The sequence below is a fragment of the Epinephelus moara genome, chromosome 16 (genome assembly GCF_006386435.1).
Source record: "Epinephelus moara isolate mb chromosome 16, YSFRI_EMoa_1.0, whole genome shotgun sequence".
NCBI classification, from domain to species: domain Eukaryota; kingdom Metazoa; phylum Chordata; class Actinopteri; order Perciformes; family Serranidae; genus Epinephelus; species Epinephelus moara.
Genome location: NC_065521.1, coordinates 32,533,934 through 32,551,593, shown reverse-complemented (window position 1 = coordinate 32,551,593; position 17,660 = coordinate 32,533,934). Strand labels below are relative to the sequence as shown.

Sequence of the window (17,660 nt, the reverse complement as noted above, 5' to 3'; positions counted from 1 at the left end):
ATTTGAGTTCGCATCTCTGTTCTCAGACGCTCCCAATTAAACAGCCGCCATCCATCACAATACAGGAGCTCACTGGGCACAAGTAAACAGGTATAAATAACATGAGCACAAATGGACTTTCAAAAATCTGTTCACCGGCAGACAAGAGCACTTTCATCCTGCACTCTCACTGCAATTGGTGCAATAAAGTGTCGGACACCTTCACCGCTGTAGGCTTTTGTCGTGCGCTAGTCTGGGTTTATGAATGAGTGCGGCACAAGAGTGCATCGGGGAGCAGGAGAACATCTTATCATCAGACATTCACTGAAGAACAATCCAATAAAAAGCAGGTCGCTGAGGCTGTTGAGCGCCCGCCTGCCTATCTCACCCAGGTTCTAATCACATCTGAATGAAGTCATCTATTCTGATTACAGAACAGCAGACCAATTAAACACCGCCATGTTGTTATTCCTCTCTCATTAGCCACGGAGTGTGTATGAGAATAATCCCCTCATCACCGACAGGGCAAATCTCTCTCTCTCTCTCTCTCTCTCTCTCCACACAAGACACACACACACACACACACACACACACACACACACACACACACACACACACTCAAACTTCTATCAAACCAGTGCAAAGCAATCCTTCGGGAGCAAGGCTTATTTATTTATAGCGCCTGTGCCAAGTTCAGTGGCTTTTCCATTATTAATGATAATGAAACCTACCAAGCCATGTAACACACAAAATTTTAAACAGCCAGGCTCACTTGTGTCATGGTGTGGCATATTAACGGGGTGAGAGATGTAAGTGACTGTAAGTCTGCTGTGTGTTGTCAGCAGAGTGCTGTGTTGGCACTCGTAGTGATTTTAAACAGCTTTGAGCCCTGATACAAAAGGGAACTGTGAGCCAAGATAAATCATGTGACTGATAGAGAAACTCCCAGCAATGGCCACAGCCATTTCATACTGGCTGCTGCTTCACTTTAAAGAGATGCCACTGAATAATTACACCGAGATATGTATACTGTATCCACGGGGAGAGCATTAGAGGCGGCAGTATACAGAAAGTTTTCACTGAGGCTAACTGCTCTATTGTCTAGAGGGAGGAGTGTAGTGGAGCGCTGTCAGTGCAAAGGCAAAGAAATATCAAGTTTTTAAATTTGCACAACTTGAAACTAGTGGGAATTTAAAAGAGATGCATTCAGAGCACATAAATTAAGTAAAAAATCTCACTGATATAAATTCAGTGTGTTTCATTTTCAACCTCAAAGCTGAAGTAGGCAGCTTTATTTTGGCGTCACTGGGCAAAAATCCCATCATAAACTTTGAGCATATTGTAATTCAAGTGGTGTGAGAGAACATTAGACTTCTCTATCTCCTCTTGGCGCCCTCCTCGGCACCTTTCTCTGTTTTCAAGCTTTAGAAACTCTAGCCTCGACAGGAGACTTCAGCCAATCACAGGTCATTTCAAAGAGAGGACGTTCCTGTTGGCTTTTCTACAAATGCGCGTGCACGTCCCTTCGGTGAAAGCCTGATTCAATTGCCAGAGAAAGTTGCGATTACAGCACTGGTTGTCTACACTGCAAAGCAACCCAAAAGACAAGAGTTTAAAAGAGAGTTTGACAGTAAACACAATGAAACGTGGCAATATTGGCAAAGTGTTTCAGAGATGGAGAGAAAATGCTGCTAACAGTTTAGCCTTCTGCTAACCGGAGCCAAAGGCTTATGGCTGTGGCTTCAAGTTCATGTTTATGTAGCTAACGTTAGCTGAGCCATGAGCATAGAGCCTGTGTTCTCCGCCTCACTCCCCGCCGCTACAGACCACCTCACCTGTTATGGTGTTCTGATGCTGCTGTTGCATAGTTTAAAATCTGGCCACCAGCACACTATGACCACCGGAGCTGGGGCGTTTGTGCTGGCCAAATTTGAGTCGCTATAGCTGCCATGTCAAGCTCCGCTTCCTGAGCTAATGCATACTTGCCTCGCAGGGAAGCATCCCACAGCGGCGGGGAGTGAGGCGGCAGGATTGTGGAGTGGTTAGTTTGCTCATTTTTGTCTCATTAGTGGCCTGATAAACACAAAGATTAACTAATATTAAATAAATCAATGTAAGGGAAACTTTGGGTCACTGTATGAGGCACACACACATGCCCATCGTTGTTTGGTAGGAGGAGCTTAGGATAGAGAGGGGGGTGTATTTACAAATTCTGCCATTGTTTTCCCTTTCCATATTCTGCCTATCCCAGCTTTGAGTACTTAGTGGTGATTACATTTCACAATCAGGCATTCAGTCGCTCATAAGATCCAAATCCTTACGACCTTCCCTTGCTTCCATAATTAACTACATAACACAGTGTCGGAGGAGGAACAAGATTCATTCATGTATATAGGACAAGCAGCACTTATCTGGTTATTAATGTCGTATTTTTTGAATGCTAATGAACCTGTTTTCTATGGTATGTTGTTAATGAACGCAGCTTTGTAGTGGAGCCACTTTGCTGATCTGCACTGAGACGTACAAAACAACAGCTCTCATTTACTGGTGCTGTGATGGTGAAACCAATGAGAGCTCTCGGTGCATCACCAGCACATCAGCAAAGCCCCAAGACTGCCATATAAATAATCATTTGGCAAATTGAAAAGTGAATAGGGAGACATCTTTTTAATTAAAATTCTGAATTACAAAAAAATACCTGTAAAGGCTGTAGGGTTTTTGTGAGATTAACTTGAAACTCCACCAACTATTTAAGTTTTACCTTCTCTTTAATATATCCATTTTTATAATTCAATGTAGTTATTACAGATTGCCCTTTCAATGTATTATTGTCGGACTGATTTATTTGTGACGTCTTTATTCCAGCACTCTTTATTCTTTTTAATTATGTAATGTCTTTGTCTAACTGCTGTTTATTGATAGATTTATTCGTCCACTTGTATAGTCTTTTATTACTTCCTATTTTATTGCCCAATTACACACAATTTAATAAACTGTTTTACAATCACTATCAGTCTTGCATAAAACTCTGTGTACATCTAGTCTAGTTTACATGTTCAGCCTCGCTATTTTGATGGAGATGTGTCAAATGTTGAGCAGCCTAACGTTGCCGCAGTATCTCCAGCTGCACCTGACACGGTGGGAGACGAGCTGCTCTTGAGGCTTCTCACTAATTTGCGGGATCAGTGCCATCATGTCTTTTCGCTCAAAGCTGAGCAGAAGTCAGCAATCACTTTAATTCAGAAATATCATGGTTTTTGCATCCAACCCATGTATGCAGCTGCCAAACAAGTCACGTGACGCAAAATGTGCTGGCGGAGATGTGCACGTGAGGATCGAAACCTCAGCGTATACAGTAGCAAAGTAACAGTCTTGGCACACCACGCTTCATATTAATGAGGGGAAGATTCTAGGAACCGTGGCCAAATTCACAACCAAGAACGATATGCAGAGGGCTGCTGCCATTTGGAAGGTTTCCAACCACATCAAAGCATCAATTTGGTGAGATGGGATTGTTTGCCTCTGAAGCCTTGTCCTCCATTTCCACTGCTGTGCTTTCAGATTTCGACTCTACCATCAGCAGCAGCACCAGCGAGATATGGCAAAAAATGCACTTCATGATAACACAGAGAACCTTCTCCTGGTATCAGTACATATAAAGCATCATAACGTCTGTTATGGTATGGAAACCATTTTCAAGGTAATGTTCATTACAGTGGGCCGGGGGATAATAGAGAGTATTATATCAAAATACTGTGCACGACACTGCACGCTGCACTCGTGTCAGCCACGACATGATTGCCTGAAAAGTAGATGAATTTGCAAGCTCATGTTTTATTTGCTCTGGCAGATGCTGTCTCGTACCCCTACACTTTAGACAGATTTCCAGCGGCCTGAGACGTGCCAGCCCGGTCACAATTGTTTATCTAATATGGGGTGTGTTTGAGATACAGACGGTAAAGAGAAGTGCTGCGGAGGCATTTTCAAAAACAACAAAGACGGTTGCAGCTAATGTGACACTTTCTGTTGAAGCCGCTATCATGTCAGTATTGAAGGAACTGAACATAAAAAGAAGATCAACTGAACTTAAAGCTTTTCTTGAGATACAGATGTGTTTGCTGTACTTTGTGCATGACTTGGCAAAAGTTTAAAGGAGCTGTATACAACATTGAGAGCATATCTATGATCCGGAGTCTGATTTGGTTGTCTGCACATGATCTTAACAGGCTGAGCTAGCAGCTAACGGTGCTAGCAGCACAAACAGCGCTAACAACTGCAACAGTGGTTGCAATTAAAGGTGTTAATCTGCGGGGTAACTGGAGGGCGGGTGCTATGCTCTGTGATGCGGCTGTCCAGATATCAGTGGTAACCGCCATATGAGTGCAGTGCAGAGCAGCAGCGATTAGCCAGTGGGATACAAACACAGGGACCTACATGCACTAACATGCTTACGCCTCCATACCATTTACTACAACAACAAACAGAAAAACTCGATTTACAACACACAGAGGGAGCATTACATCATTCTCTGTTCAAGATGCTGTCACTTTACTATATGTTCACATAGTAAATAGTGGTTTGTAGCTGTATTAATACAATAAATGTTATATACAGAACCTTAATATACCATCATTGGCCATCTACACCAGGCGGACCTGGGCACTGGTCGCTGAGCCCTATGTCACATGTCAATAACCCATCAATAACGCCCCTTAAAAAAATGTTAATGAAGAGAGAATTTCCAGACGATTTACAATTGACCCTTCACTAAGCTCCACCCATTTGTGATGGTCAGACAAGCTGTCAGAGTAAGCACGGAGCCCACACTGTAACTAACTGCACTCCCTGAAGAAATATTATCATATTTTTGGGAAAATGGAAGAGTGATTCCAGAGAGAAGCAGACAGAGGGGTCTACAGTCTGTGTTTGAAGGATATATCCAGGATGTCAAACTGACTCAGCAGCAACAACAGGTTAAAAAGACAAAGACAGTTAGAAGTGCCGGACGGGCAGGGATCTCATGGGGAAGTCAAACAACGTTCATCTGCGCACAATGCGATGACACACAGCTGGTTGAATATCAGCAAAGTTTCCCTGCTTCCTTTAACTGGTTCCTGTACAGCAGGGTCGGTCTTTGTTTCACTGTTATAATCATTAAAAAGCAAAAGCAGCATGTGTATACATTCAGTAGGCTATATCTTCAGTAGCTAGCTAGCTAACCCTACACTTTTCAGGGTTTGATTTTGGTTTTGGAACAGGGAAGAAACTTTTCCAACCTCTCCAGGTAACGAGTATCATTAATACACAACGTGCCCCAGGCACAACATTTAGCTCCAAATCCACAAAACCAGCCTGAAAATGAAGGAAATCTGAAACAATGGAGCACAGACATGTTGTCAGACCCTGGTCTGAGCCGACCTGATGCTAGGTTATGATTGGCCAGTCTGTGTCCATGGGCGGGACTTAGCGAGAGGTCAATTATGATTTGGTCATCATCATGATGCCCAACAGTCAAACTGAAGGTGAAAAAAAGTGTTAAATAACACTTTTTCCTGTTTTGGATCATGTTTTCCAGTAAATATTTGTGACCTGAGAGCTGTATATGACAGTAAGTCTGAGAGGTAATTCTCCATTGTGAAGCAACACTTAATGATGTACATTATTGAACACTGGCTTGTTTGTTATTTCAGAAAATCCCTCTTTTGTCTGCCAGTGATTTCACCTGAGGCAACACTTAATAAATAAAAAACATTCTCCGACTTCTAAATATTCAAGTAGCATTGATTACAGCATGCAGATATTTTGAGTGTGATTAATAAAAGGCAACCTACCAAACCCTAAAAAAAAACATTAAACATTGATAAGATATTTTCATTCAACTGATTCATATGAAATTTTGATATAACCTATTTTCTACAAGAATTCTTTCTTTCCTTTTGTACGCTGCTGTTGGTGGGCCTGCTACTGAGTGGCAGACAAACTTCACATGCACATTTGGGCCTGCTACTGAGTGGCAGACAAACTTCACATGCACATTTCTCTAGTGTGCGCACACACACACATACACACATTTACTGTGACGGTACAAAGACAAAGACTGGCACACATCTCCAGGCTGTCGCCCACTGGATTCGCTTCAGATTTGTTATAGGACATTTAGAGCAGAATAAAAGCGGCCTGGGGAGCGCAGACAGCCGAGCACCTCAGGAAAGAACAGACATGGCCTGGAAAATTTTCACTAAAACACGGGACAGGCTCGGCTACACTCTGCTCAACTTGTCTAGACACTGGCGGGCCCTTAATACACAGCTACAGAGGCAGAGGCTGTTCGGATCCCACAGCGAGTCATCCCTAAAGAGAGAAGCTGCAGATAAGGAGTGTGTTTACCAGTGAGAGAAGCCCATCTACTCTCGACACGCAAGCCATATTTCTTAGCCGCTCTCAAAGCAATGATAGATTCACGTTACAGCTTTAAATCAACCCACGTCTTAACTCAGCAGAGACACCCCTACAAATCTCCAGCCACTGAGGTTCACACAGGGAACAAGCCAACTACAGAGGAATGCGACCTTGGACTGCAGCTTGACATAAAATCTCATCATTTCCTCCACACTGTAATATCCACAAACACCAATAACACCACATCAGGCCTGCCTCAATCCTTCAGATGGACAAAAACCACTCACTCTGGCTCGCACCATGATGCCAGGATATTCGGCTTGACACACTCAAATCAAAAGCCTTACATAACACCATGTCTCCACCAAAGCCTTGCCAACCAAAAGGCACAGACTTAGAAGTGTTTTAAGAGAGAGTATCTACAAAATGCAGGCGGGTGCACAGTCCTGAGCAGGTGTAGATCGAGTAACATTGACATACCTCACCATTCTGGACGAGTCACATTCAGACCTGGAAGACAAAAAAACACTGGTTCATTGATTTTGTCGAGCAGGTGGGATCAAGAATGCTGCAGTATGTTGGTGATGCAGCTAAAGACATGTACAGTAACAAAACGCCTCATTGAGCACCATCACTTGATTCAGCAACTTCATGACAGCAGCAAGGTTTATCTATCTGGCACGGAGGGGTGCGACACTTTGAAACAGATCAATGTGTCATCCTTAGAAACGGCCACACTTCAAATTCCAGCTATAACTTAGTGACATTTACTAAATCATACATTGATATTCTACTGAGTGTGTAAACACTGTCTCCTGTGGCAGCGCAGTGCTTATTATGAATGCAGCATCTTGCCTTTGCAGAAAAAAAAAGCTGGTGCTGATTAAACTCTGTGGTCATTTTTTAAGGCCGTAGTTTGTGATTGTAAAGTATTGGATTGAGTAGGAGTTTCTATCAATGTGACCCCTAATCAGAGAAAACAAGGGTGATCAAAGCGTAACAGCCCTTAGTCTTAAAAATCGATTGTATATGAAGATGAAAGACGCATCTCCTCTTCTTCTTCCTCAGCGCCATTGGCTCAATTCAATCACGAGCACACCAACTGACACATACACAGCAATCAACGATGATGTCACATCCCCCTTTTATAGCATCAAATAAAAAACTTACCAGTAAAATGAACACTGAAACATACATTAGCTGAAACATTTATTTGACATGTACTTTGATCTTTTAGTTCAGCCCAAGTCCCACCCAGAGGGGGCGGGGTTTATAACCTATACTCCAGCCAGCCACCAGGAGGCGATCGAGATGTCATCCATCTTATTACACAGTCTATGGCCTTAAACACTACGACAATAAGCCTTTTTCATATAAGACATGTAACTAGCAAAATCACAGGTGTAAGTAACACGATAACTGCTCGCTGAATTCCGTTTAGCTGCTTCAGTTTCAGGGTCCTGGTACAGAGTTTAGAAGTGGTTGAAGCTATTTTTGGCTCTTCAATGAAAAGTTGAAGGTACAAGAAGTCAACTCTGACTCCCAGAGTGCATTTCAGCACCAAACATCCAATCATGAAGCTTAAAATTCTGTTATTAGCCCTGCTAATGATGAGCGGCAGCTAAGGATTACACTGTTGAGAGAAAAAACTGATATTACAATCTGCAACTTAAATCAACTCACTCAACTACGGCACTGGCTTTTTTCTCTGTTGCTAGGACAGCCAAGGTTCATGGGTATTGTAGTATTTAGAGCTGCTCACCACGCCAAAGTGATGGACCACATGTTATGCTATATTTAAGATGCATTGTTTTCATCTTTGTCTCAGTTCACCTCTATAAATAACCACATCTTAATGACGACAGGAGACTGCTTTACGTGTTGAGTTGGCTTGGTAGCAATGCCAACGGACGTTAAAACAACCCTGTTGCTCCGCCACAATTGTTTATTTTCTAAAGCTGAAAATTCCACAATAAAAGCGTCACTTCCTGTTCATTCGTCACATACGTGCAGTAGCCACACAGGACCACAATACATATTTGCAGAGGTCAAAATATACAAGAACAAAGTAACCTCACATATTTAACAACCTCTTCAGCATTACACTTAATATATTTCTCTCCGTACTGTAGCAAGTCAAACCATCTAACAATAAAACAAACTAATCAATGATAAGTGGCGCTTACACATAATCATACAGGATTATCCAGGTGATTCCTGTGTTTATATGTTGATTAAGACTGGGGGAAAATCAATAAACAACACAAAATGTGTACTGTGATAAAGGCCTATTGTGCTGCACATGTGTAATAAGGTGTTGATTTAGTGGCGCTTTTGTGGAGACTTGTATATTTATGGATATCATGGGTATATATTTTAGTACAAAGCCATTATCAGCCCCTTAAATGGTCGTTATCTGTGGTTATAAGCCTCATAGATATGAGTCAGCAGGGGCCTTCTCCTCCCACTGGTAGGTTCAGAAGGCTATTATCATCCCCTTTAATGGCTGTTGCCACTTCAATAGATTTCACTTTCACTTGACTTTGGTTCAGGCCCCAGAAAGACGTGGTTAGGTTTAGAAAAAGATCATGGTTGAGCATAAATATTGGTTTCACACGGGACTCTAATCTGGTCCTTTCACATGGTCCAGTGTTTGACTCTACCCTCCTTCCCACTCCCACCCTTTATGCTGTCTATATGCAATCTCATGAACGCCCTTTCGGACTGAAGGTCTTATTTCGTGGCCTGATAACAGCGTTCTCAACATAATAGTAGATGTGGCAGGCCCGTACTTACCCATATCTATGACGCTTACCACCACTGATAACTGCCATTAATGGCCTGATAACAGCCAAATCAGTGGAGAGATAAGGGGACGTAGATTTCTAGTACAAAAAGTTGCCTTCAGTGATGAAATTATAAGAAAACTCTTACAATTATGATGTTTTCTAAGCATTTCCCTTGCAGTTAAGACATATTACTGACAAAGGTGAAAGTTATTCACAGTGTATCTTAGCCCTTAAAAGTGCTCCTAAGGTGAATAACTGTTAGTAGTATGGAGGACTTTTAAAAGACACAAGATTAAGCAGAGGAGAAAATGGCAGAAAGACAAATAGGCAGGAGAAATATTCTCCAGACACTGAATGATAGTCACTAAATGAAACACTACAGATTAGATCATGCACAGACAATGTTTGCGGTCGATCTCATTAGAGATGCGCTCACATCTCCCAACCCACACAACAGAACTGTAACACCAGAAATGAAAGTGATCGGGACGCTGAGATGTTTGGCAACTGGAAGATGCAACAGTGCCGTAGTGATGACTTGGGTCTGTCTCAACCTTCCATCAGCAGAGAGATCACAAAAACAATTAGAGCGCTTTCACAGTCTTGTATTGTGATGCAGTTCATTTCAATTCCACTGGATGTCTTTCTTTTTCCGATCAATGAATCAGCTTTTAAAAGAATGTGCCGTACATTGCTACGGGTCAACCACACTGACAGAGATGCTCTGAGAATTTTCCGAAATCACTCCTCAGCTCGGACTACTTGGAGCTTCTGTGGCGTGAATATGTCCCCAGGTAACTCAGAGGACACAGACACCAAATCATCATTCAGATTCACATCCGGCTCCATGTATGTTATCATGTCTTAAACCCCGTGTTTTCCGTTTCTGTCATTAAATTTCATCGGCACTTTTAGAAATAGACTGCACTAAATGGCACTCAAACAGCAAGGAAAGTACTCTTTACACCAGAGAAATAAAATGTAGCCCGTTCTGTGAACCACAGCACAAAGGGGCAATAAAGCTACTGCATGGCTGCATCAGGGCAAATTTATGAGCCCCCTTCTCGCCTTTTTTTTTCACTTTTCACATGGAGAAAACAATGAGGTATTCATGGTGAAAAGGCAGTACAGTGACTGACTATACCATTAGGTACTGTAGCTGCAAAGGTTCTTCCTAGATGGGATGTACTGTTCAGCGTTTTGTTGGCTTGCCTTGAAGAAATAATGACCCTCTCTGTTGTATAATGCTGTGTCTAATTCTCTGTTGGGCTGAGTGATCTTTTTCTCCCATCTCATCACTCTTAGTTTGTTTTTCTTTTCCGTTTGCCGTGCACCATCTTCACTCCAGAATCTCTCGCATTACTTAAACATGTCCTTCCTATTGTCTGGTAAATATCCATAAAGACATCCGAGCATCCTTTGATTATTCCATAAAGCACAGAACAAACTTGATACTGCTGGTGTTTTCATTAGAGCAAACCCCATTACAACTGTGGAATTAGGTTGAGGTGAAAACTAGAGCTGGGTCAATATAATGCAGTGGTAGGATGAGATTCATTGACACACATGCTGCAGTTCAGATCCAATGGCAATTACTGGAGCTATCGATTGGCTGCGTATACAATGCATCACAGAAAAAAAAATGATCTGACCGAAGACCATATTTCACAGATGTTTTGCTGAATGATATGTCCGTCTTTTATGCTGCTGGCACCGAACATCCTCAGAACAAACCAGGGCAATGAAGAAGTGGTCAGAACCCTGGACAGCTCCTCTGTCCTGCAGAAAGGCCACTACAAACCACCACTACTTATCTGCACTAATCTTGATCTGGGTCATGGCTAGATTTTTAGTTTAGTACATTCAGCAAGACTGTCGTGCTGTACAGAAGACACATAGACATAGTAGGTGCAATTACATGGATCCTAATATTCCACCAATAACCAGAATAATAGCCCAGTCAGAATAAAAATGCCTCACATAAAGCCCTTGGTTGAGAGGGGTGGTATAAACCCCTGATAAATCATTCAGTAGTAAAATATTAGCACCTAATAACCATGTAATACTTAATCTGCACGTTTATCTCTGGTGGGAATAAATATATTCTTTCTGCACGTTTGTCCCACATAGGGGTGACATTAGGTGACTCTGACCGTGACACGACATGCCGTAATGACTGTTTCTACGTGCCTCCCTCTGCTGATTTTGACACAGAATTGCAATTAATTTAAAAGATATTTGGTAATACTTTACTTGAAGGTATCTACATAAGGGTGACATGACACTGTCATAACTATGACATGACACTGTCGTGAGCATTATGTACATGTCATAAACGTTTATGACTGCTGTCATTTGTTTCTTGTAATGACAAGTTGACATTGTTTGGGTTGTCTTGATTATGACACCTTGACATTAATCAAAGTGACATTACCAGAAGATGTCTTTGTCATGACAGGTTGACATTAAATTTGTTTGGGATGTCCTTTTTATGACATCTTGACATTAACATAAAGACATTCTGTGGTAATGTCATCCTGGTTAATGTCAAGTTGTCATTATAGGGACATCCCAAACAAATTTAATGTCAGCCTGTCATGACAAAGACATCTTCTGGTAATGTCACTTTGATTAATGTCAAGGTGTCATAATCAATGTCAACCTGTCATTACAAAAACTGAATGACACTTAATGACAGCAGTCATAAAGGTTTATGACATGTACATAATGTTTATGACAAGTTCATAACAGTGTCATAGTTATGACAGTGTCATGTCACCTTTATGTCGATACCTTCAAGTAAAGTGTTACCAGATATGTATTGCTCTGCTAGTGCTACGTTCTTTTGTGAGTGCTCTGATTAATAAATGTATTCTTGATTTTAAAACAGTAGCCTTAGGTAATGTTGTTGCTACAGGCTGCCATGTGAAATAGCCGGTAGTAGTAGCCTGCACATGAGACTTTAGGGACCATCTGTAAATTGTAACGTCAACCAACAGTCTGCTTACGAGGTGTTTAAGGGATATTTGTCCTTTGTAGCTACAGAAAATAATCTTGGTTACACTTATGTTACTTACTACTAAATTGTATTAACAGGCAGAACCACTTTTTCTTCCTCTATACTTTATCTGTAAGGTTTGAAAACTTATTTTTTCTTCTGTTACTTTTCCGGCAGATGAGATTAGACTTTACAACGGGCGGAACAACTTTGCACAAGTCAAAAAAAAAAAGTTTTATTCTCATTAAATGCTTTGAGGCATGTTAACACACGTCTCATCAGATCACTTTATTTAGCATCCATGTTAACAGTTCAGCTGGGATCTCTAACCGGAACGACTTCAATGAGACAGGAGAAATATTGTCTCTGTAACCACAGCCAGTGTGAGGTGTCATCAGTCACTGGTATTCAAGCAGAACTTCATCACTTTTATGCACTTGATTTCTGAGCCTCTGGCTTGTTAAGTTAAGGCCGCAGTGACAACAGAGGCGTACTTTTTCATTTATCTTCTTTTCATCAAATTCGTTATACCTGCAGTACTGCAATTTGCATGAGTTGCTTCTTTGAGTGGAACAGAATCGATAGAGCTCAGTAGGAGTTGTGCCGATTGGATTTGAGGTAAGCTGCTACACTTTTGGTCCAGCCTTGGAACACAGTGGGTTAAGATGAAGTGAAACAGGTCTTCCAGAATGTATGATCATATGAGACAGGCACATTGATGAAGTATTAATTCATTTTGCTTGCGGTCTAGACAAAGCTCATTTGTCTCGTCATGAAACAGATGAATTCCACATTTAAGTCTTGGTTAGAATTTATCACCCTGATGATGATGGAAATGTGAACGTTAGAATTCACATTAAACCCTTTTTCTTCTGCACTGCGCAGAAACACTGGCTACTGAGGTTCTTTCAGGTGCATTGCTAAAGCCTTTTAAATAATGCATGAAATGCCAAATCCCATTGGAGGTATCATTCCACAGGAAGGCCTCCACAAGCTGTGAGATTGGTTTCTCCCACGTTGGCCCACAGAAGAGCAAAATCTCCGGTGGCAGAATTAAAACCTGAACCTAGTTAGCTTCTTTCAACCAAATCCTACACTGCTGTCTTTCCTGTTATGTCACCTGCCCTTTAACTCACTGTGTTTAACTGTGCGTCTGTGTGTGTGCCCTTTGCATGGTACATCTGTGCCCCTTTTTTCCTGTGGCTCTGTTACAATGAGGACAGCCTGTTTCCTGTTGTGAGGGAGGAAACGGACAGAGGGCACACCCAGTGCAAAAAAAATGCTGACTCAGAGTTTATCAATCTGCCTTTCTGCAAGAGTAAGTGCAACTGGACACGACTGCAGAAACGCACCAGTCCGCTCATTTAATCATAGCTCCCTGCTCGGCTTCAAATAAACACTGTGGGCCACGCAGCTGCAATAATTCACACATCAACATCTTGCTGCCCATGCATCCCTGTTTTGTATGTAGCCTATTTTCAGCATGAGCATTTCTGTACTTCCAAACATAGTACCATGTATTAGAAAAGCTTGGATACTTTCCCCCTAAAGCTGTTTTACTTCCCTCGCTTCTTTCAGAAAAGACCAGCTCCAATGTAATTATAAACCCATTATTTGTTTTTCTCTGTAAAATATTGAGTAGGGTTAAGCCTTGAAGAAATGGCTTCTAGCACTTCATCACATTACCACCCTTATTATGGCAATAAGAAGTAAGCAGAGTGCTAAGGCAATAAAGGAAATAAATGTGTGGCTATTTCCTTTCCTGAATTTGAGAGAAAATCAGAGGTAATTACAGTTTGTCTGAGGTGTGTGTGATTGATGACATGTTTTTCAAATAGGATGTTTTTTTAAAGTGTGCGTCGGAGATCACATTGCATGCAAAACATTGCTGTGTTACACGTTTCTCTAGTTATTTTACATTCCTTTTACCTAATACTTTGCATCATTCAATTTAGAAATCAGCATACGCAGCCCCACCAACTTCATCTTTGACTATGCTGAAGGAAGCTAACAGCAGGGATTCCATTATGAACTTTACCGAGTCCTTAACTGAACTGCTTAGACCAGAGTTATTTCCAAAGTTACCCAAACAGTTATTGGGTTTACTGAATATACTGTGTCACGCAGCAGCAACCGTGACAGCCATGAAACGCTCCGAGCTTTAGCGAACAAACCCCTCCGAGCTGTCATGAAAAAGAATAAATCACAGCTGAAGTAACGCTGAATTTACAAAACTTTCGACTGAAAACAGAACAGCACTTCTCGCAATTTTGTGGCTCTGGCCTCAATTCACAACAATGTCACCGAGTGATCAATGACTTGAACCTGCGGTCTGCTATAACAGCTCATTCACACTGACAGGTTCCACAGAGAAACACTGTGAAGCTTGGCGCTCTTGTGTAGTATTTCATAGTTATTGTGAGTATTTTATAAGATCCATTTATCTCAAAAGAGAATTCTGCAGTCGTGTTAAAGGACGTCTCAGCGTTTGATGTAGATTTTGCTCTTGCCCGTCTGATGAGGTGCATGCGTGCCATTATGTCTGCTTCCCTTGGACTTTTTTCTCAGTCCAGTGCCTAAATGAGGGGCATTCATCATGTGTTAGGCTCCTCCGTGCGCCACACAAGTGTAGCGTTCATATAACTGTATTAATCAGCAACTAATTACAGGCAGAAATGTCTGGCTAAGCAGATCTAATGAGTCAGTCCAGTCCTTTGTGCTGGTTTGCTTCGCATGGTGCTGTCAAATTATGTATCTCTAAGGAGTTACTGGTGCTTGACCCCCACTGGCTGTCTGGCCCTGCGGTCCTTTACACACACACACACACACACACACACACACATACTTGCACACACATGCATACTTGTACATACTGCTAAAAACTGCTTAAAACAATCCACCTGCTCTGCCCACTGCCATTTCTCATCGTGTACTCATCTGACGCTGCCCTAATAGTCAATATATTATTCAGACAAATGCCAGGGAGCATGAAATGCACCGACAGAGGAACTGGACCTTTAAGAATTGATATACTGACTCTGTCACTCATCAGTATTGTTGTCAAGCCGGGAGCGGTGCCTGTATTGATGAGCCTTTGGAAGACATTTCATCTGCCTTAGGCTGCATTTAGATTCTGCATGCCAAGGTGACTATGCTGTTATTTCAGGCCAGAGAAACCTGGTGGCAATACTTTACCACGCTCTATTCACTCTCAGTATTTCAATGCAAATATAATTCAGTAATGTCAATATACTGTTTCAATAGAAGCTGAATCTCAGATTCTTGACACGCTTGAAAAGGTAGACTGTACTTTCTTCCATGCTCGACTCTAGCGGGAACTTGACCTAAGACAGAGAGCTGGCTACAAGAAAACTTTCGCTCTGGCTACATTCCTGAACATATTGCTTGGATTTAGATCAGCCCTTGAAATCTCCGGGGCTTCACAGAACACAAACAGCCGTGCACACCGGCAGCCAGAGTGCAAACACGCAGGTTATAGTCCAACACCTACTGTAACAGTGTAAGCAATGGAAACTTTTAAACCTGCAAGTCACTCACTCAGCTCACTGAAGGTTGACATGTCAGCTATGTAAGAAACCGCACAAACGAGACACGAGAATCAGCACAAACCGACTCCAAACTACGTCCTGCAGAATTTTCAGCACAAATATTAGTTGTCAAAGGCCCAGCCAGCTGTGAGTGAGTCCGTGTTTGACATCTACTCGTGATGACTAAGAAGATGTGTGAGCAGCAGCTCCTCATCTGTGTTTAGCTGTTGACTCAGCCTCCACCTTGTGCGAGCCACACATACACACACCACGCCGCACTCCCACTTGGCAGAAAACTAGTGGCAGCCTTTCAAACAGCTCTCCACAGGTACTATGCTACAAATTGCCTTCGATTCAGCTGCTGCATCAGCTGGTTTTGACAGCTGCAAGGCGGATAATTGGTTCAACTGTGAAGAAATAAAGAATGAACAAGCGACCGTACTTTGGCCTCGTGGCCCATCCAAGTGTGCTGCTTTAGTGTTGATCACAGTTTGTAATGATAAAGGAGAGTGGAAGGAGATTTGGGGGTTTAGTTAGCTTGAAGTAAAATGGATGGAAAGTAAACAAAGTGTGTATCAAATTTACTGTATTGGACTTTCCTCACAAACTAACAGAATAGGAAAATTGGGAACATTTTAGGTTGCATTATACCATGTATCACAGAAAGTTGTGTTAGCTTTCTTTCTGAGAACAAACCCAACTTTGTAAACAAACAAGTTAAATACTTTCTATCGTATTATGGTTTTTTGTGTTTCTGTATTCTGAGGGAATTATAGCATTTGACAGCAATATAGCCATGGAAATAAAATGAAAATCTCATCCTATTTCTATGACTAAAGCAGTCTGTACTATTCTTTTAATTAGCTAATTGAAAAATATTTTCACATTCTGGGAAACATTTTTGTAGGGGAGCCTGGGGAACCTCCTATTGCAGGGTAAACTGTAACAAGGACTCATGGTTAAAAAGGATTGATCTTTTCGTGCTTCTGACCAAAACAACCAATCAAACCAACCAAACATCATCTTAATAACTATCTTGTTGCCTAAAACATAGCTCCATTTTGAATGAGCAAGTTTTAGCTAGGCTTGATAAAATTTCTACACAGCGGGGTCAATTAGTAACACATCATTACAACTAAACCGCCTTTAGTGTACAACAATAATGAAACAAAAACAGCTCATTTTTACTCCTTTCTTTCAAAGTGAGATATCAAAAGATAGGGGAGTGAGTAGGGAGGTCCTGTTGGTGCCAGGGATGTAGGGATGTGGATAGCAATAGGTTTATAAGAGGAGTGGCGAAGTCATACAGCATCTGCCATGTGACTCTCCAGCGTTATGGATACCTATCCTTCCCCAGATGTAGATGGAGAGATAGGTATCTACATACATCTATCCATCAATCTTCACGGATGAAAAGAAAAAAATATATTATACAATATATAACAGTTAGTTCCGACCGAGTAATTTGATTGGACGAGAGACAGTAAAACCGTGACAATATTGGAGTACAACATCACGGTTATTTCACTGTGTATGTATCACTCCGCCTCACAGCTGATTGCAATCAACAATCAAATCAAAACTGACGATTAGTGTCAGTTAGGTCAGCAGTTGCGTTGCATCCCTGGAAAAGTACTTAAACAAACTTCCACCAGATGCAAATGCCCTTTATCTGAAGCCCAGGATGACAGCAGTTCACACAGACAATATCTGGTACACTAAAGTTCTGCTGGGAATAAACTCACTCGCACAGATGCTGCCGAAGAAGTGTAAAGAGGCGGGGACAACAGCTATCTACACCAATCACAGCCTTAGGACGACTGCCATACAGAAGCTGTCAGATGCGGGTCTTGAAGCTAGGAAGATCATGACAGTGAGTGGGCACAGGTATGATGTTGTTTTAACGTAGCCTATGTGTAAAGTTAGTCTTCTAATTAGGAGTCGGGC

At 41.7% G+C, this 17,660-nt stretch overlaps 1 protein-coding gene across 4 annotated transcripts in view; it reads right to left on the bottom strand.

Annotated features, from left to right (window-relative positions):
- The window catches only part of LOC126403592 (IQ motif and SEC7 domain-containing protein 1-like), a 128,445-nt gene that overhangs the window by 96,627 nt on the left and 14,158 nt on the right, over nt 1–17,660 (bottom strand). For 3 of the 4 annotated variants that reach the window (XM_050066344.1, XM_050066352.1, XM_050066346.1), the window contains exon 2: nt 6,859–6,888. The exons of the other annotated variant lie outside the window; for it this stretch is intronic. In XM_050066344.1, coding sequence (XP_049922301.1) covers nt 6,859–6,888 — 30 coding nt within the window. The remainder of the gene's footprint in view (nt 1–6,858; nt 6,889–17,660) is intronic. 4 annotated transcript variants of the gene reach the window in all.